The sequence below is a fragment of the Bos javanicus genome, chromosome 16 (genome assembly GCF_032452875.1).
Source record: "Bos javanicus breed banteng chromosome 16, ARS-OSU_banteng_1.0, whole genome shotgun sequence".
NCBI classification, from domain to species: Eukaryota; Metazoa; Chordata; class Mammalia; order Artiodactyla; family Bovidae; genus Bos; species Bos javanicus.
The window spans coordinates 37955649-37976146 of record NC_083883.1 but is presented as its reverse complement, the minus strand read 5'-3'; the positions used below and the strand labels follow the sequence as shown (position 1 = coordinate 37976146).

The window sequence follows — 20498 nt, the reverse complement described above, 5'->3', positions numbered from 1 at the left end:
TGAGTTAAATTTGAGTTAAATTTCGTTTTCTGTACACAAATCTGGGAGAATATCCTGAAATGCCCTGAAAAACAGTTTAAAGAGAATGGTGGTCTCTACTTCTTTCAAACTTTCAGAGGCCAGGTATGCTGAACAATTGTTATCTCAAGAAACATGTGCTGACATGGCAGTTAGATGCCAGTGGTAGTAATAATAATATTTAGGACAACAATATTTTTGAGAAGCAAAATTCTGTAAATAGTATTTTTGTGGGCAAGACTGATCAATCCACTGGAAGTTTATTTACTGAATCGCCACTTTCTGCCCTCCTTAGTTCTTCAGCTATCCTTCTTTGAGTGTATATCTCAGTACATTTGATGTTGGAAGAACTTGTGGGAATATCAAAAATAGCTCATGTCCTTTCTGATCTTTTGTATTCCACCACATCTACTGGCAACCCTAGCTATGTTTCATATGAAATCATAATCTTTTATGTTCATTCTGTATGTTCGCTTTTCCTACATTCCTTTTTCTTCTGCAGCTGTCAAATGCTCCAAGCTACCTGTTACTGAGCCAATAGTGATGAACTGCTCCAACCCTTGGGGAAATTTCAGCTATGGATCAACCTGCAGCTTCCATTGCCCGGAGGGTCAATTACTTAATGGCTCAGAAAGAACAGTATGCCAAGAGAATGGTCAGTGGTCAACGACCATGCCAACCTGTCAAGGTATGTGTCTCATACAGGTTAGGAAGTCACTTTGATACGGAAAATAATGAAATCAGTTTTTCTCCTCTGTGTGTTTCTTAACAGTGGTCTCACTTTCTATCACTGGGTTTCCCCTGAGTTTAAGAATTGTTTCACAATGAATCAAACAGAATCTCTGAATCTTATGCAGCGCAGTGGGAATCAAATTTAGTGACTCTGTGTAAACAATCACCACTACGTTTTCAAAGCTCCAATTTGTGAAATGAATCCTCTCATTTCCTTATAATCTTTGTATAGTATTGGATTGGCCAACAAGTCCAGCTGGGTTTTTCCATAAGATCTTACAGAAATACCCAAATGAACTTCTTGGCCAACCTAATATATCTTGAAGTTTCAAGATGTTTTAAACAGAAGGTTATTTAATGAAGAATCCTAATTCATTATCTCAGCAGACCTTTGTTTACCATATACCTCCCCCAAATAATACCCTATGTCTTCCTTAATCAAGCTCTGCTTGTAAGGTTTATTTCATCCCCTTCCATGTTTTTTCCCCTCTAGTGGCTTGTTGTAACTACTCTTTGTCATAAAAATGAATCTTCAATTACCTTCCCCCTCAAATTACCCAGTTTATTGTGTTTGTCCAAACTGCCATTTAATCATCTAATTCCATTTATTGAGTCTGTACCTTGACTCCTTAGAAATTATGTTTGATATTTAAGCATTAGGAAGAAAATCAAGTCCTGCTTGTGTCCCATTCTGTTGGAGTGATTTGCAACTTCCAGGCTTTTTGTGCTGGGTTGTTAGCACTGCCAGGACCTTGGAGGACTTATTTGATCTCACACCTTAGCGTTGTTGGGGCCCTTCTGGGGGAATGATGGTCTTCTGCACGAAACACTTCTTATGTCTCACACGTGTGTGTTTTTGTTTTACAGCAGGGCCACTGACTATCCAGGAAACCCTGACTTATGTTGGTGGAGCAGCAGCTGGTACAACAGGCTTAGTGACGGGTTCAATTCTCCTGGCTCTGCTAAGAAGGCGTTGCAGACAAAAAGGTAAATTGGAAACGGTATTCTCCTTATTTTCTTCTTTCATGTGATTTGGGGCAAGGCAGTGAAACCACAACTTCAGTAGTTCATGTCTGAAAACATTTGAATTAAAAGAAAATAAAGCCAAGTTAAGTGGTCCTGAGAACCAACTCCCATCAGAGTCAAATTTAGGGGGAAAAAATAAAACACAGATCCTCATATAATGGAAATCTGGACATGGGCCTGGAAATCTGAAATTTTCAAAAGTTCCTCCCCACCCCAACTCCACCTACTAAGATTTTATGAGGCCAGTGTGCATACTGACACTTGGGGGCTTCTGGTCCAGGTAACCTTGGTTATTGCCAAAACTAACTAGAAAGGAGTTATACTTCATTCATTCATTCTTTCACACAATAGCCATTTATTGGTCAACTGATTAGGTAGTGTAACCCAGAATGATGGTCCTTGATAGTAAGGAATGTATAATTCAGTAGGCGACTTCAAGTTAAATCAATGCTAATACTGAAGTGTATCAAGTGCATTAGGGCAAAAATGCTACCTGACCACTCCTGGAATACAAAATAGAAGGGTCCCACCCAGACTGATAGGGCAGAAAAGGCTCTTTTAAGTTTAACTTTGAAGAATAAGAGGGATGGATTTTGCCAAAGGAAAAAATCAAAATAGAGCTACAGCAGAGATAATAGCATGTGACAAGACCTAAAAGGGCAAAATACCTGGGAAAATGCTATGTTCAAGAGTTTATTGCACCTGAATTGGGGAAAAAAAAAAAAAAAAGCTAGTGGAGGAAGTGAAAAACAAAGCAGGAAGTGTAAAAGAGCTGCTGCTTTAGTAATGACTTGGTATGAAAGCTAAGAGATGTGTATGTGCTCATGAAAACTTGTAGAGCTAATTCAGGATTGAGGCAAGAAAGTGACCCAAATGGATGAAGATTTTCTATAAGGGAAACTGTGTTTCTCGGATTGTTCATCAAAAGATAGCTGTAGCCTAGGAATAAAAAAAGAGAACCCTCCCTTAAGAGTTCAAACATCCTTTCATTGTCTGCCTGAGATGCTCAGCCTGTCCCTAAGTGGAGAAGCCTCTTCTTTTTTTTAAGTTGATGTACAATATTGTGCCAATCTATACAGCTAAGTGACTCATTTTTACACATACATACATTCTTATTTAAATATCCTTTTCCATTATGGCTTATCCCAGGAGACTGGATACAGTTCCCCATTCTATACAGTAGGACATTGTTTATTCATTTATATGTAATAGTCGGCAGCTACCAACCCCAAATTCCCAGTTCATCCCTTATCCTCCCATCCTCCCCCTTGGCAATCACAAGTCTGTTTTCTATGTCTGTGAGTCTGTTTTGTAGATAAGTTCATTTGTGCGATATTTTAGATTTCACATTTAAGTGATATAATATGGTATTTGTCTCTTTCTGACATAAACAAGCCTCTTCAAATAAGCTAATGAGGCTGCCCATCTCTCCTCATCAAACTGGGGGTATCAAAGGGGTCAGGAATGCTCAAATCCAGGGACAGAAAGTGGCTATGTTAAAAGTACTTGCCAGCACTCTCCTGGAATTGAAATTTCAACACCTATTCTTCACTGCTCAGAAGAACCCCTTGTTCCCTATTCTCATGCTCTCTCCTTTCACAAAGCCACCATTGCATTAGGCTGATTTTCCAAAGTTCCTTAATATACTCTCCTGTGAGTGAGTGAATAGGACAACAGATAAACAGTAACTCTGCTTAAAGACCAAAAATCTACAACCAGTCCCTCCACGCAACATCTGTGCCTGCTTAACCTAATCCAGAAGGCAGAGGCAAGAGCTCCTAAGACCCTGATCCCAATCTCCATCACCGTGTAAGAATCCTGTTCCTGCATCTTCCCCAAATTCTTTCTTTAGTTTTGAGATATTTCCAGTGAACCCTCTAAACTATGGAGAGGGATCAGCCACCACCCATCCTCTAATATCTATATAATAAAAAATTCATTTGTGGGGATGGAATGTTCTAATCTGTCCCACTTTGATTTTAAACTTTCTAGGATTCCAAGTTCAAATACTAGGAAAAGCCTGAATACTTTACATCCCTCTCCTGCAAATTCAAAGTGCACCCTCATTATCACACCAAAAGCTCAATCATGCCCTGTAATAAATACACTTGTTCTTTTTCATTTCACCTAATATTTTCTAAATGCATTCAGGCATGAGATGCTTTCCCCTTTGTATCTACCCATGGGATGATTGACAGACATGCTGCCATGTTTAAAGTGTCCACAATCAGAGTTCAGTGTCTGGATTATGACAGGAGGCCCCCGATAGTGTATATGATCAGGGAAGGAAAACACCCACTGTTATGTTTGGGTTTGTTTATGCAATTAGCTTGCCCAAGCTCAGTTGGTAAAGAATCTGCCTGCAATGCAGGAGACCCAGGTTGGATTCCTGGGTCAGGAAGATCCCTTGGAGAAAGAAACAGCAACCCACTCCAGTATTCTTGCCTGGAAAACCCCAGTCTAACAGGCTACAGTAAATGGGGTTGCAAGAGTCGGACACAACTTAATGACTAAACCACCACCAAATAATGATTAAGAGAGTATGGACAGAATGCAAATGCAGAGGGTCTCAGGTGCCAAAGAAATGGGTTTTGAGAACCGATGGTCTCAACGACACCAAGAGTAGCCAAGGGGATGAAGTCAGGGACCGACGTAGGAGGACAGGTTGTTAGAGAAAGAGAAGAGAAGAAAGATGAGTGGACTCTGGAGTTGCATACTGCTGAATGTTTAATTTAGCCTAAAACAGGTCCCACCTCTCAGGGAGGGATTGTTCCCAATAAGTCCCTTATAATAAGCCTGCCTGGAAATCAGTCTGCTGACTTACCTCAATAACCCTATCGCTGATGACCTTTCCCCTTCATCTCATTTTTTTTCTTTTAAACCAATTGTCTGTGTCTTCTTGCTTATTTCAGATGATGGAAAAAGCCCCTTGAACCCTCAAAGGTAAGATGGAAATGTTTTATGGTTAAGTTTTTCTAGTTTGACTTTTTAATTCACTCTGTGAATTATTAATTCACTGTATGAGTATGTCAGAATGACTATACAGACACGCCTTTTATGAAACAGTCTTTGGCAATGTCCCCTAGACTAATTCTGAAGCAAAATTTACCAGTAATATGTCCCAGCAATACATAATATTTTTAAAAAATCACTAAGTGCCCTAATGATAATATAAGGGAGAAATACAAGATACAAGGGAAAGTGACATAGAAATAACACACTGGAACTGGGGCACCACACTAGCAATGCTATGAAGTCATCATCCATCAGATACTTGTACCTTCAGGTAGAATCACGATGAAGGCAACAGTCAGAAAGGTCAGCTGGCAGGAATAGTCTATTAGTGAGTCAAACAGTATCCGAAGTGTTGTCAACACCAACCTGATTTTTTAAAATGATGAATTATTCTGGCGAAGAGTTGGAAAACCTGTTATTATCTTCTCTTAATTCAGATGGTAATTGTGTTTTAAAAGATACACACAGAAAACTTAACATTTATATGTAAAGCTGTTCAGTTCTAGGCTCAGAGATTTTTCACCTCCAGGAATGTTGAGTAGCTTTTCTAAAGTTGTGTGGAGTGTATAAGACAATTCTTTTGTGCCTTGGGCATTTTAGGACATCCAGCATCCTTAGTCCCTGCCTAAATGTCAATAATAAGTCTTGCTCATTATGAAAATTTTTAAAAATTGCTATAGGGAGCAGTACTACCATTCTTTGAAAAGTATTGCCGTATGATCAAGTATTAAGGGTAGAATTTTAAAAGGATTTCCTCTCACCAGGAAGAGGCTACAACAGGGGTCAGAGCAGGTATTCAGTACCTAAAGTATCAACAATAACTTGGGTATGAAGCACAAAGAAAATTACCCAGAACAGTTGATTGGGATCTTGAAAATCTCTTTGATTTTTACTCTTCTTTCCCTCTAAAGTCAGAGAATTTCAGGGCTGGGTGGTATTTCATGGTCTCTGGATGAACTTTGTGAAGGACTGGGGTCAAGGACAAAGCATCATATGGCAAGTTCACCTTTGTGTTTCTGTTCTTTAGCCACCTAGGAACATACGGAGTTTTTACAAATGCTGCGTTTGACCCAAGCCCTTAAGGTAAGTTGCCTACAGATGTATTTTTGAAGGAAACAGACAGTAGGAAAAAAAAGACTATAAAGCTTGCCTTTTCTTTATATAATGAGGAGTTACGCTTTAAGCATATATTAGAGTTCAAACTATGCAGGAAATTGTGTTGGCAGTGGGAGACAGGCACAGCAGAAGAGTACAATAGATGGTGAGCATATAGGAGGATTTCCATTTACTCCAGGATATAAGTGTTCTAATTAGATGTAACTTATTTCAGGATGTATGACATTCCCATTACTGGCTGCTAGATGGTACTCATACTGTAGCCTTGCTTGATCACCAGAAATCATGACAACTAGAAAAATTTTACAAACTTTATGGAGCCAGTTCCCTATGCAACCTGCTGGGAAAACAAAAATAATATGATATTATCATATAATTATCAAAAATAATATGATATTATCATATATTATAATGTTATATTATCATATAATATCATATATGCCATATATGATAATACCTTCTTTCTTCCAAAAAGCTCAGTGAGTGGTTAAGTTTCCTAAATAGCCTAGATAACAGAATATCTGGAATCTAGAAAAAGATTATACAAAGCCTTAGAGGGTACATATGATGAGAGCTTTCTTTGATATTTTTCAGGAAAATACAATAATTTTAATTCTCGCTGTCATTTTCAGAGACCTGTCTTTGTCTTGGTGACCTCGTCCAATCCCCACAGGATCCTATTTTTGAACATCAGCTTTCCCGAAAAGACTTGATTATAACTGTTGAGTATTTGCTGCCGTTTTCTGTAAATACTTGTGAATAAAGGACATGGAATTTCCTTTAGATTAGTTCTGCACCAGAGCAGACGGACTGGACCACAAGCCCCAATTCTCCACCCACCACCCCTTCCTGCTCCATTTCCTCTTCCTCCAACACAAGCCTCAGAAGCTGGGACTGAGTCTTTCTGCAGTGTTCTGTGGGCTTTGGCCTAGCTGTCACTTGCGGTACTAATTAGCTAGAGTCCAGAGCATCTGACTCACCAGAAGACCAGACTGGAAAAATAAAAATGCCTCTTTATTTTGGGACTGGAGGAGGTTCTCCTCTACTTTGTTGGAAGGCAGGAGGTGTCTCTGACTTGAGGGAATTTCTATAGGATTTCCTGGGTCTTCAGTGCTTGCTGTTGGTGAAGCCTTCTGGACTTCCTTGAAGCTCCAAGAGAGGCCTCTGGATGGCACCAGAGGCTGCAGAGGCCACAGAAGACTGGTGCTCCAGACAGGAAGGTACACGTCACTGTAGACCGTCCCTCCGCCGTCACTCTCCCCCAGAGGACCCAGAGACCAATCCTTGAATGTCTAGTTAAAAGGATTCCCTAAATGCCATGTTCTAGTGTTTGGTATTTTGCTGAATAAAGTCTGTATCCATCACTTTGTTGACATTAATGTAATATACAATCACGGTTGTCCCAATTACAAACTCGAGACTAGAGTCGGCAAATATGTATCTTACCACCACCCTAAACACACAAGAAGAAAATTAGAGAAGCAGAAAAGTCTTCATCGCCTGAATGTGTTTTATTTGATTCACATATTTAATAAATACGTTATTAAAAGTTACACAGTACTTATCTGAAACTGATACAAAAAATACAGAGCCAAACAATATAGCTGTCCTTTCTGTGAAAAGCGAGGCAATGAACATGTCACACGGACTAGGTAAACATGCAAATAAAATGCAAATAAAACACGCAAATAAAAATGGTGAAACAGTCTAACTAAAGGTTACAAGGTTTTGCAAGAATTTTGGTAGTAACCTCGAGATTTAGGGACACACTGCTTTTAAAAGGTGTCACTGTTCTAGAGTCTTTTGGACTCTGTGGGAGAGGGAGAGGGTGGGACGATTTGGGAGAATGGCATTGAAACGTGTATAATATCATATATGAAATGAGTCACCAGTCCAGGTTCTATGCACGATACTGGATGCTTGGGGCTGGTGCATTGGGACGACCCAGAGGGATGGTATAGGAAGGGAGGAGGGAGGAGGGTTCAGGATGGGGAATGCATGTATACCTGTGGCGGATTCATGTTGATATATGGCAAAACCAATACAATATTTTAAAGTTAAAAAATAAAATAAAATAAATAAATAAAAAGCTTCACTCACATGAAAGTGCCCACAGCACCTCTGACTGCTCACTTTATGCTGATCACTAGGCTCAGTATTAGGGCTTCCCTTATAGCTCAGTTGGTAAAGAATCTGCCTGCAGTGCAGGAGGCCTGGGTCCGATCCCTGGGTCGGGAAGATCCCTGGAGAAGGAAATGGCAACCCACTCCAGTATCATTGTCTGGAAAATCTCATGGACAGAGGAGCCTGGTGGACTGCAGTCCATGGGGTGGCAGAGTCAGCCACAACTGAGCGACTAACACTTACTTAGGCTCAGTATTATAGGAGAATGATTGTCAGCCCTGTGTCCTGACTCAGAATCTATATTTTGTAAAAATCTCCCCCAATGGAATTCTGATGGCTTACCAGCTTTGTAAAGCACTGATATTATAAATGAAAAAGGAAATGGCACTGTTCCTGTTCTTCAATAGCTGATAATGTAATTGGGGACACAAGAGACACCAATACAAACTGACCAAGAGTAATAAGTATGTTATTTGAAGAGTGTGGTAGGAATTCATAAAATGGAAAAGTCAGTTTGTCCCAGAATCAAGGAGATAGGTGAGACTCTGATTGGAATTTACAGAGTGGACAGTGAAGAGTAAGAGAATGGCATTCTTAGTAAATCAAATAATGTCAGCCAAGAAGCAAAGACAGAGGTTGCTAAGGAGCCTGACATCATGGAGATCCCATGTGAGATGCTAGATAACAATTTATTGAGAACTGTTGCGACAAATCCTCTGCCCATGGGACTTTCCAGGCAAGAATACTGGAGTGGGTTGCCATTTCCTTCTCCAGGGGATCTTCCTGACCCAGAGATTGAACCCATGTCTCCTGCATTGACAGGCAGATTTTTTTTTACCACTGAGCCACCAGGGAAGCCCCTGAGACAAGTCATAGACAGAAGCTTGGAGGCAAGTAGATTCAGGGAGCCCAAGATAAATCATAATGATGCTTCAGACAAGATAATTCTCAGATTCTCTATACATAGCAAAATCATATCTTAAAGCCATGAGAACCAGCCAGATCCTCTGAAATACGTAAGGAGCCCTGGGGACAGAAAAGATATAATCATAGTAATCAACTACACAGTGTTCCTTTATCCTCCCAACCACCCTATTGGGGAAAATTATTATTATCATCCTTATTCTCCTGATGTCAAAACTGAGATCAGAGAGGTTGTGTAACTTATCCAAGAGAATACAGCAAGTAAGTGGGATTGAGATCTGGTCTGATTCTCCCAGTGAAACTCTTTAAGCCCTCTCTTTTGTCTCTGCCTTAGGTGGCCACAGGCCCTTATCAAGACGGAACTGTGCAACAGACAAAGACAGATGGCAGATGATATCACTTACATGCGGAATCTTAAAGAAAATGGCACAAAGGAACTTATTTACAAAACAGAAACAGACTCCCAGACCCAGAAATCAAACTTAATGAATACCAAAGGGGGAGACGGGAGGGATAAATTAGGAATTTGGGATTAAAATATATACACTAACTCTGTATAAAATAGATAAACAACAAGGACCTACTGTATAGCACAGGGAGCCATACTCAACAGTTTATAACAACCTATAATGGAAAAGAATCTAAAAAAGATTATATACATTTATGCTGTTGTTTAGTCACTAACTTGTATCTGACTCTTTGTGACCCTATGGACTGTAGCCTGCCAGGCTCCTCTGTCTATGGAATTTTCCAGGCATGGAAATTAGCTACTAGAGTGGGTTGCCATTTCCCTTCTCCAGGGGATCTTCCCCACCCAGGGATTGAACCTGTGTCTCCTGCATTGGCAGACGGACTCAACCGCTGAACCACCTGGGAAACCCATATATGTATCACTTTGCTGTACAGCTGAAACTAACACAATATTGAGTCAAGACAGAACTGTACATGGGTAGAAGTTAGTAAAGTGAGCCAGGCCATCAGGCCCCATTCATGTGATCACCCCCTTGCTTCCTCACCACCTGAAAATATAGTATTTCTGTGCCCAGCAACAGGGCATAATGCCCTCTTCCTCAGATCAGAAGGAGAGTAGTGTGGTTAAGGATTTTGGGTCCCACCACGATGGGAAGTGCAGACGGTCTGGCAAGTGTGAACTCTGCCCCAGGCAGCTTTTTTGTTGGCTAGGGCTGGTGAGGGGTTCCTGGGCAGTGGGCTGAGCAGATGGAAGTGTGGGAAACAGTTTTACCCCCTCTCATGAATCCCTGAGTACTGCCCTGGCCGCTAGAACCTCCTATCACCGCATTTCCTTCACCCGTGGTAAAACAGTCACTAACTCGCTGGCTCTTCCTAATACCTCCGTCATCTGGGGCAGTGACCCAGCCAACCCTCAGCCTAGAAAGGTCTGAGGAGGTGGGGACAGTCCGGGCTATAGCCATCAGCGGCGCCTGGGGGAGTTGACAAGGAGGAGGACACTGCCACCCGCAGCCTCTGGGAGCTCACTGCAGCCCGGCCCGCGGACAGCCTCGCAGAGGCAGCCCTAACCCACCCCCGGGGTGGTGGCGGCAGGCAAGAGAAGGAAAGGAACCATGTTCCTCGCTTGCCCTGGTTTCTGGGTCCTCGTGGTCCTAGGCAGCAGCTGGGCAGGCTGGGGGAACCTAGGGGCTGAAGCAGCAAAGCTAAGGCAGTTCTACGTAGCTGCTCAGAGCATCAGATGGAACTACCGCCCCGAGTCCACACACCTCAGGTAAGGCAGGTGGGGTGTCTGGATGGGTTTCTCCGGGAAGAATAATCTATTTCTTTTAGAGAACATTCCTTTTGCAATTCCATTTCTGTGTGTGTGTGTGTGTTTAACTTCAGATAGGTAAATATAATTAATAGGAGGGTTTAATGAATAAAATTGGTGGATGCTCATTTTGCCTCTAATAATACAGTGTAATATTCTAAGGTTACAGAAAATATTGTTTGGCTAGATACTGCTTTCAAGAGTTTGTTGTTGATATAATTTTGTTAGTATCATTGCTTGTTGGTTTAATATATTGATTGATTCAAAAGCACCAGGCACCTACCTCTTCGTTAGCCCTTGTTGCAAACTCCTATTCCAGATATTTAGTAGTTTAGTATTTTTAGGAAGGGCTTCCCTGGTGGCTCAGATGGTGAAGAATCTTGCGCAGTGCAGGAGACTTGGTTTCAATGCCTGGGTCAGGAAAATCCTCTGAAGAAGGAAATGGCACCCCACTCCAGTATTCTTGCTTGGGAAATCCCATGGACAGAGGAGCCTGGTGGACTATAGTTCATCAGGTCACAAAGAGTCAGACACAACTTCTAGGTACATACTATTTATTTTATATCCACTTAGCTTCATCTTCTAAAACTAAAGATGTGTACCTTGTAACTTTATTATAAGCAGATTATTGAGTAACAACTGCCAAACTTTTGTTGCCTTCTTATAAATGACTTTCAAATCATCAATTCATAAAAATGCAACATTGTTTTTCTTTTATCTTTTTTCCTGTTTCACATGACTCTCATTCTTCTCTCATTCTTTATCAGTCCCTGGGATATGGTCTACTCTGGCTATTTTGATAAGAGTCACTATTAAAAGGCTTATGTAACTAAGACAAGGGTCAAATAATAAAACTGTATCTGAGTTGCAAACTCTTTTCCTAACTGAAAGATTAGAAATAAGATTTCCCAGAAATTAAACAAATCACAGGTTCTACTTAGTATTTCTCTGAATAGTAAACCTCTTAGTGTAACTAAGATTTTTTTTTAACTTAACATCACAGTTTAAATGATTGTGAAAGATGTGTTCCTCTTTTACAATTTCGAAACCAAAGCAATCTGCCAGGAAAGTATTGTGATGTTTTAAGCCTTTTAGTGCATAACATTAACCCTTTCAAAATCTTTTCTCTGTAACTGGATTATTTCGGAGGGTGTGTCAGCTTGGTCTTGTAGTAGTAAGTCCCTCTTAAAAAAAATCATTTAAAATATTGTATTTCAAGGTGATAATCTAGGTCACACCCTCACCCTTAGAGAGCCGATACTAACAAAAACCCCAAAGGAAATAGCAGTCTTTCCAACATCTATTTTCCTGCTCATGGGTAGAACACTAGCTTGGATGCTGGCTTTCCTATGTCATGCTTATGCTTGCTTATACTTGGGAGTTCTTTCTTCTGCAATTAACAACGAGAATAACAAGTTGAATATTGAAGGCAGAATCACATAGGGCAACACCCTGATTTACCTGGTGAGTTCTCAAAAGAAGCCGTGATTGGTCATCCTATCCTCTCACTCTGTGATTGAGTTTCCAGAATTCTGGGAACAGTTACTCCTCTGTTATCAATTATTGAGTCAAAACCAAGCAGTGATAATCCAGATGAACTGTCGCTATTTTCAAACCTCAAATCATGTCATTTCTTTCTAGTACTTCTTTTTTAAAAATTTATTTATTTTTAATTGAAAGATAATTGCTTTACAGTATTGTGTTGGTCTAGTACATCTACGTGAAAAATTAAACCTGTATATCTGGCTGCTTAAACTAACTTGTTTTAAATTGTCCTACATCGAGAGCTAATGATACTCACTATAAAGAAATCAACATCCATCCTTTCCTAAAGTGTATTTTAGCACCAAGCGAAGATCTTTCCTTATTTCATGTAATATTGTCAGGGCAGTGCCTTTTAGTGGTGAAATAGATCTTTTATTCTTGCTCTTGAGCAAAAGTGAATATTTTTGAAAATTTCCCTAAGGAAATATGTTCAATCACTTGCATGCATATAGTAACAGATATTGAAAAAAATAGATGTACATTGTTCTCTCAAGGGTTTAAGCTTTATATGATTTTATTATGAATAAATCATCTTTAAAGAATTCTCATAAATGGAAAACTCATCATGCATATTGTTTGAATTCATCTTTAACTTTCTGCTCAGACTGATTATTTTCCAATAGCAATTCAGTTGTTCAAATTAAAAATAAATATACCTCAGTATGCACACACAATATACACAGGGAAACATATTAGGAAGCACACCTCTATTAAAATTACTCTACATAAAAGACTGATTTTTCATAGTAAAGATTTTATACTGTCACCTGTACTCCTGTATTTAAAGATCTATGGTTAGGGACAGGAAACACGTTTCAATTGCACCCTTCCAAGAAAAAGGACCTCCACATTATGGACACTAACATATACAATCCTAGGGTTCTTGGGCTCTATGAACTCTTAAGAGGTCATTTAATTAATTTTCAACTTGCATGTTTTAACTTCCTACTTTTTCCCAAACTCAAAGCACTCAAAGCAATTAGTAAATAATTGTCTAGTTTCTACTTGAATGCTTCCAGTGACTGAGAACCTACCACCTTCTATAGCTGGCCTTTCCAAAAATACTTACACGTGCCTCTTTTAATTCTGCATTCAAATATTAACACAGTTCTTGTATCCCACATTTTAAAATTATGAAAACTACTAAAATTACAGATTTTTCTGCTTGCTGGGGAAACTTGAAAGTGAAAAATCAACTTTAATTACACTTTTAAGATATTACTAGCTAAAATGCATTGAATATTTACAATGTGCAGGCTCTAAACCCTTTGTAGGTATCAGTTTATTTAAAATTTGTAATAATCCTTGAAGGAGATTTTACTGTTGGTCCCAGCTCACAATTACAGAAACAGAGGCAAAAATGGATTAAATAAACTTTTCAAGGTTATATAGGTAACAAGGGGTAGATACAGGATTCAAACCCAGACACTCTGTACATACAACCAGTTCTCTTAGCCTCTGTGCTACATAAACATCAAAGCAAATGTGATTAGTATCTTTCTCTGTTATGACCTAATTATACTGGGCCACTCTCTGGATTAGGAAGCATATCAAAGCCAATATGGGCAACTGGTTTACATATCTGTAAGAAATTGTCCCCAATTATCTTTCCTTTTGGGCTCCCCTCGTGGCTCAGATGGTAAAGAATCTGCCTGCAATGCAGGAGATCTGGGTTTGATCCCTGGGTTGGAAAAATCCCCTGGAGCAGGCAACAGCTATCCACTCCAGTATTCTTGACTGGAGAATCAGATGGACAGAGGAGCCTGGTGAGCTGCAGTCCATGGGGTTGCAAAAAGTCAGAGATGGCTGAGCAACTAACACTACTACTATTATCTTTCCTTTTACCTTTAACTTTGAGTTTAAGACAAGGATGGGAATGACGTGCCCATCTTTAGAGACATAGAAGGAAAGGATGGAAATTATCCCAGTACTCTCCCTGCTTTCCTCTCTGAATTCTTAACCATGGAAACAATTGGCCCTGTGCATCTGTGGATATGAAAGCTGAAGATACAGCCGGCTAACTGTACTCTTATAGAAGGGACTTGAACATCTGCAGTTTTAAATAAACTGATACCTACAAAGGGTTTAGAGCTGGCACAGGGGTGTTGTGGAACCAACCCCCACAGATACCAAGGATGACCGGACAGTAGTTTTTGAATCTTGGTTTTGCCATTATCAACTGTTTCTCCTCAGGCAAGTTACTTAAACTTAGATTTGTTATTCATTTGTTTCCTATATGAATCCCAGGGCTTTGACTCCATTAGCCATCTTCAACTTCTGAGCAAGAAGAGTCCATTAAATCAACAGTTTTTGACAGTTCCCCAGCAGCTTGGGCTTCCTTGGTGGCTCAGGCGGTACACAATCTGCCTGCAATGCAGGATATGCAGGTTCAATCCCTGGGTTGAGAAGAATCCTGGAGAAGAAAATGGCAAACCACTCCAGTACTTTTGTCTAGAGAATTCCATGGACAGAGGAGCCTGCTGGGCTACAGTCCTGCTGTTGCTGCTGCTAAGTCGCTTCAGTCGTGTCCGACTCTGTGCGACCCCAGAGACGGCAGCCCACCAGGCTCCCCTGTCCCTGGGATTCTTTAGGCAAGAACACTGGAGTAGGTTGCCATTTCCTTCTCCAATGCAGGAAAGTGAAAAGTGAAAGTGAAGTCGCTCAGTCGCGTCCAACTCTTCTCGACCCCATGGACTGCAGCCTAACAGGCTCCTCCATCCATGGGATTTTCCAGGCAAGAGTACTGGAGTGGGGTTCCATTGCCTTCTCCGGGGCTACAGTCCATGGGGTCACAAAGAGTCAGACATGACTGAGCAACTAACACCAGCAGCTTAAAACTGTATATGAATGATGAGTTGAAAAGCAGCTCACATATTTATTCATAAGGAATTTGGCCATATCTTTAATCATTTAAAATATAAGCCTAAAGTTTGGGTTCTTTTTTAGAAATTTGATCTGAGTAATAGGGTTGGTTAATGCAAGCTAAATTTGTGGAAGAATGGTTATCACAATAGAATATTCTTGAAGACATCAATAATTATTTTATTAACTTCACTTACCATTCATATTTATAAGACTGGGGTTTCTGAAATGCAGTTTAAAAATACTGTTATTTCTAGTAAAGGTTTGAGGACATGAGAGATCTATTTTGTTGTACTGTGAGTAGATGTCATATAAGCCTTTCAAATGTATCTTATTTCCAGTTCGAAACCTTTTGAAACCTCCTTTAAGAAAATTGTCTACAGGGAGTATGAAGCATATTTTCAGAAAGAAAAACCACAATCCAGAACTTCAGGTAAGCCTGAAATATATTTTTAAATTTTGAAGATAAAACTCTATGGCTAATTTGATATTCACATATATCTAAAATATACATTTAGTGATATTTATAGTAATGTGTCTTTGTTGTTTTTAACCAGTGTGACTACATAATTTGTAGGGCTCTTATTCATAGTGTCGAGAGTTTCAAAACAGTGACAACAAAGCATTAAGCCAAGCTGGGGGCCCTCCTGAGTATGGGGCCCTGTGCAATTTCATGGGTCACATGCCTATGAAGACAACTGTTTTTAATATTGATTTTAAAAAGCTAAACACAACTTTTAAGCGTTCAAATTTTTATTCATTCATCTAGCAAACTATTAAAGAGCACCTACTGTGGGCTGGGCATTGAAATAGGCACTATGGATGTCATGGTGGACAAGACAAATGCATCCCCTGCCTTCGTGGAGCTTATGGTCTAGTTTAACAAGCACAAATGAACTTTAGCAAATGATTATTTGCTGGGTCCTGAAATTCGTTTAAAGGAACTGTATATGGCTGATTTTTTTTTGCATCTATCCTTCCCATCTCTTTTTTATTTAGTGCGATATGCATAATAGCTATAATTTTTAAAGAAAAATTTCTTCTCTTTTCCTCAACTCTTTTTCAGTTAAGGAAAGTAGGATGAATGGGTTTCTGGGATCTCAAATGTGGTGAATATGGTAACATAGTTCACAGGACTGATAAAGGCCATTAGGAGATGACGTCCTCCAGTTAGGTCCCCTAGTTGATAATTCACATATGCTCAGATGGTACAGAGTCTGCCTACCCTGTGGGAGACCCAGGTTCAATTCCTGGTTCAGGAAGATCCTCTGGATAAGGAAATTGCAACCCACTCCAGTGTTCTTGCATGGAGAATCCCAGGGACAGGGGAGCCTGGTGGGCTGCCAACTATAGGGTTGCACAGAGTCGGACACGACTGAGGTGACTTAGCAGCAGCAGCAACAATGGGCTTCCCTGTGTTCTGCAACACATTATTCACCTGAGAGCACAGGATTGTGTTAGCTTACCTCCTGCAGTTTTCATTCCAAAACTGCATAAAATTGGGTACAGGCTGTGCTACCATCCTGCAATCTCAAGACAGGCCACTCTTTCCCCCAATTTGACATTGGGCACCAAAGAAAAGGCAGAAACGGTCTTAGGCCATCTGGTTTATGGAGGATCTAAATGGCAGCTCAAACAACATTCAGCCGTGTTTGCTGTTTGCCTCCATGCATGAAGGTATTTGGTTTGCATTTGTAAAAATACCCCTTTGTTTTGCTTTAATTCTGAAGAAGCAAATAGGGAGGCTAAACAAATATTGCTAACCACTCATTGCAGTAAGAGGTTAAATTACTTAGAAGACTTATTCTGGGCATCGGGCATGTGCAGCCATGTGATGCCAACAAACAAATCAACCGAGCAAGGCATCCATGGTAACAAATTGAAGTGGACCATGTGACAGCAGTCAGCACCTGACTTGGCTTATGGGCATTCTGGGCAGGTGGGAGTAGCCAGTGGGGGCTTCTGTTGGGAGCTAGGTCTGAGGGTATCAGCCAGAAGAGAGGGGTCAGTCAGTGGAGTCAGCTATGGCCAGGAGTGAAAACCAGTGCAGACATGGGGACTATTCCAGGAAAGTGAGGGAGCTGCCCTGCCCTGCAGAAGGCGGTAAAAGAAAGCTTTGGTTCAAGAGTCTAGAGACCTGAGTTCTAGTCCCAGCAATGCCACCCAATCACTGACTGACCTTGGACACGCCACTCTTTCCATCCGCTTCCCAGGCTTTGTAACCATCTCTCAGATGAGGATTCAGCTCTATGGACTCCATGGTCCTATGCAGAACTAACATAAAAACTCAAACAAAAAGCTTCTCACAAGGTCAGTGTAAACTCTAGGACTTGGAGCTCAGGGAGTGGAATAAGACAACAGTGGGTGGAAACATAGGACGACTGTCTCAAAGATCACATTCTCTCATTGCTAAGGGAAAATGAGTTTCCTATCATTGCTGTAACAAATTACCATAAACTTAGTGGTTTAAAACAACACAAATTTGTTATCTCAAAATTCTTGAGGCCAGAAGTCCAAATGAGTTTCACTGAGTTAAAATCAAGGTGTTTGAAGAACTCTGTTCCTTCCAGAGGCTTCTGGGGAGAATTATTTCCTTGCCTTTTCCTGTTACTACTGATAGAAGCTACCTGCATCCATGGGCTCATGGCCCCTTCCTTCTTCAAAGCCAGCAGGTAGCATCTTCTAGTTGTTAACTCAGATACTCCTGCTTCCCTTTTCTGAGGACCTTTGTGATTACATTGGGCCCACCTGGATAATCCAAGAAATGCTCCCCATCTCAACTTCCTTAACTTAATCACACCCACAGAATCTATTCTGCCATATAAGATAGCATATTTACAGGTCCCAGGGATTAGAAGGTGGGAGGGCATTATCCTGCCTACTACACACCACCCCACAACAAAACTCTGCCACAATGTCCTCCATTTCAGGAAATGGCCCTCTCATCCACCCAGCCCTCCAAACCAGAACCTCAGCAGCCATCCATGGCCACTTGACCTCCCTCACCCCCTACTCTACATGCAACCCATCAAGTCCTGACAGTGTGATCTAAACAGCTCTCTAAAATGTTCTCTCCTTATCATCTCCATTGTCCTAACCTTGAACTAAGTTACCAACATCTCTCAGCCTTCACTCTGGTTTCTCACAAATGCAGCTGGTCACTGGTCCATGTTGCACCCCTGCTTCCAGATACTATTAGGTTAAGAGGCAAAACTCTGAGAGGTCTTTAAGGCCCTGTGTGATGAGACCTCTGATCATGCCTTTGGCTTCACTTTCTGCCTTTCTCTCTTACCTCCAAAGCTCTGCCTTCCCACGGCTATCTGCCAGTTCTCTGAATAGGCCAAGTGTGCTGGCACCTCAGTGCCTTTGTACATGCTAGTCCCACTCCCTGGACTGCTCTTGTCCATCTCTTTGCCTTGCCTTTGGGCTTCAGTTAAAGTCTCACTGTGGTGGTGTCATATTGAATTAATTTTCACAACCACACAGGATTATAAGAGACAGTGTAGGGACAGCTCATGAAAGAGCAATTCTCCGAAAAAATGCTGAGTGTATATTTATAAAGTCCTCTTTTTGGACAAGGGAGTCATATAGTAAGGCTTTGAAGATAAGAAAGTTTGTTCTGCGTGCAGAACACCACCTATCGAGGCTGACGTGTCAGCCAAGATATCTGTCTTAAGGGCATGAGAAAGAGCACAAGGAAAGGGTAAGACAGAACAGTCTTCAGAAAACAGGGCCTTGAGAAAGTAACAACATTTATATCTTCATACCTCACTTCCTCAGGGAAGCATTTTCCAACTCTGATCCCCTTCCTGCCTCTAAGAATTGCCTAGAAGCCCCTGTCAAATGCCCTGCAGAGAATCCTTTTCTTTTCTTTCATAATATGAACCACAGTTTGCAATTAAATATTTGTGTGACCCATTTGTTAAAATCTGTCTTGCCTTCTATTATCTTTGAAGGCAGGGGGTACATCTGTTCTACTCACCATTCCAATTCTGACACCTAGGATAATGTGAGCACTCAATATTTCTTAAAAGAATGAATAACTACAAGGTGCAATAAAAAGAGGTGGTTAAAAGCTTAGCATTTAGAGTCAGACAGATTTAAGGTTAAATTATAGCTATGCCTCTAATTAGCTATATACTATTGGGCTTGATATTTAAATTCTCTGAGGTTCAGTTTCTTCATCTGTAAAATAAGTATCTTAATAACAACCTTAAAGATATGCTGGAAGGTTTAATGTAAAGACTTAGAGTGCTCAAATATATCAAGAGGGACAATTACAATTATCTCCATGGCAAACAAATGCTAGTTGAATTCCATGACTACTGTAACTTCCTTCTCCTGCTCCTGTGATTCCTAATGGGCAGAAGCCAACCCCATGAGAGCTTATGGATGGCCTGGAAGTGAGAATGGTCAACTGTCTGAAAAAGGGCTTTTGGCAACAAGTCTTCAAGCTTTGAAGGACATCAGAATCATTCAGGAGCACACCTCTAAAATGCAGATTCCCAGACCCCACCTCCAGACAGACTCAGGTTCACTGGGGCTGAGAGAGTACTTACTTGAGAAATCTGCCTTTTAGTTCAACCGTCACTGATTCTTGATGCAGAAGCATCTAAGGATTACACTCTGGGAAACTGTAACATATGATTCTTCAGAAAGCTGAGTCAAATATCAACTCTTGCCCTAACTCCACAGACAGAGTTGGTCCTTCATCCTTTCTGCTCCTGTAGCATTTTGCCCATATCTCAGCAGTAGCTCCTACCATATGTCTATCTCCAAATGAGCCTGTGAGCTCCTTAAGGACAAGGACAGTCGCTTATTTATCCATGTGTCTCCAGGACCTAGCACAGCACCTGGCATGTAGTAAGTGAAGCCTCACTGTTGATTTCTGCACCTCAATCTGCTGTCCCTGCTGTGCTCCCCATCAAAGTAACTGCTAACATTACTTATCCAGTTGTTTAGATCAAAACCCTGAGGATCACCCTTGCCTTCTCTCTCTCAATGGCTACATCTAACCCCTCAGCAAATGTGCTGCCTCTACTGTCAAAATGCCCAGAGTCTAACCTCTTCTCCCTGCTTCACTGCTGCACATGCTGGCCCAACACAGCGTTATCTCCAGTCTATACCACCTGGTCTGTGTCTGCTGTTGTCACTACACAGAATATTTTCTACCCAGCAGCTAGGACAAATCTTTCTTGTGATTTTTTTTTTTTAGGATGAACTTTAAAAAAAAAAAAACTTTTTATTTTGTATTGGGGTATAGTGAATTAACAATGTTGCGATAGTTTCAAGTGGACAGCAAAAGGACTCAGCCGTACATAAATGTGTATTCGTTCTCCCCCAAACTCCCCTCCCA

The 20498-nt window shown here is 40.8% G+C and overlaps 2 protein-coding genes across 3 annotated transcripts in view; both read left to right on the top strand.

Annotated features, from left to right (window-relative positions):
- Positions 1–7271, top strand: part of SELP (selectin P) — a 43628-nt gene extending 36357 nt beyond the window's left edge. Inside the window, 5 exon segments of the mRNA XM_061382557.1 lie at positions 521–706; positions 1618–1737; positions 4689–4719; positions 5819–5874; positions 6540–7271. Coding sequence (XP_061238541.1) covers positions 521–706; positions 1618–1737; positions 4689–4719; positions 5819–5873 — 392 coding nt within the window. The 3' untranslated portion in view covers position 5874; positions 6540–7271.
- Positions 7272–10380: 3109 nt separating this feature from the next.
- Positions 10381–20498, top strand: part of F5 (coagulation factor V) — an 81373-nt gene continuing 71255 nt past the window's right edge. Inside the window, exons 1-2 of one of the 2 annotated variants that reach the window (XM_061382542.1) lie at positions 10381–10696; positions 15484–15575. In XM_061382542.1, the coding sequence (XP_061238526.1) occupies positions 10539–10696; positions 15484–15575 (250 nt within the window). In that variant the 5' untranslated portion in view covers positions 10381–10538. The remainder of the gene's footprint in view (positions 10697–15483; positions 15576–20498) is intronic. The other variant, XM_061382543.1, reaches the window with a different exon arrangement.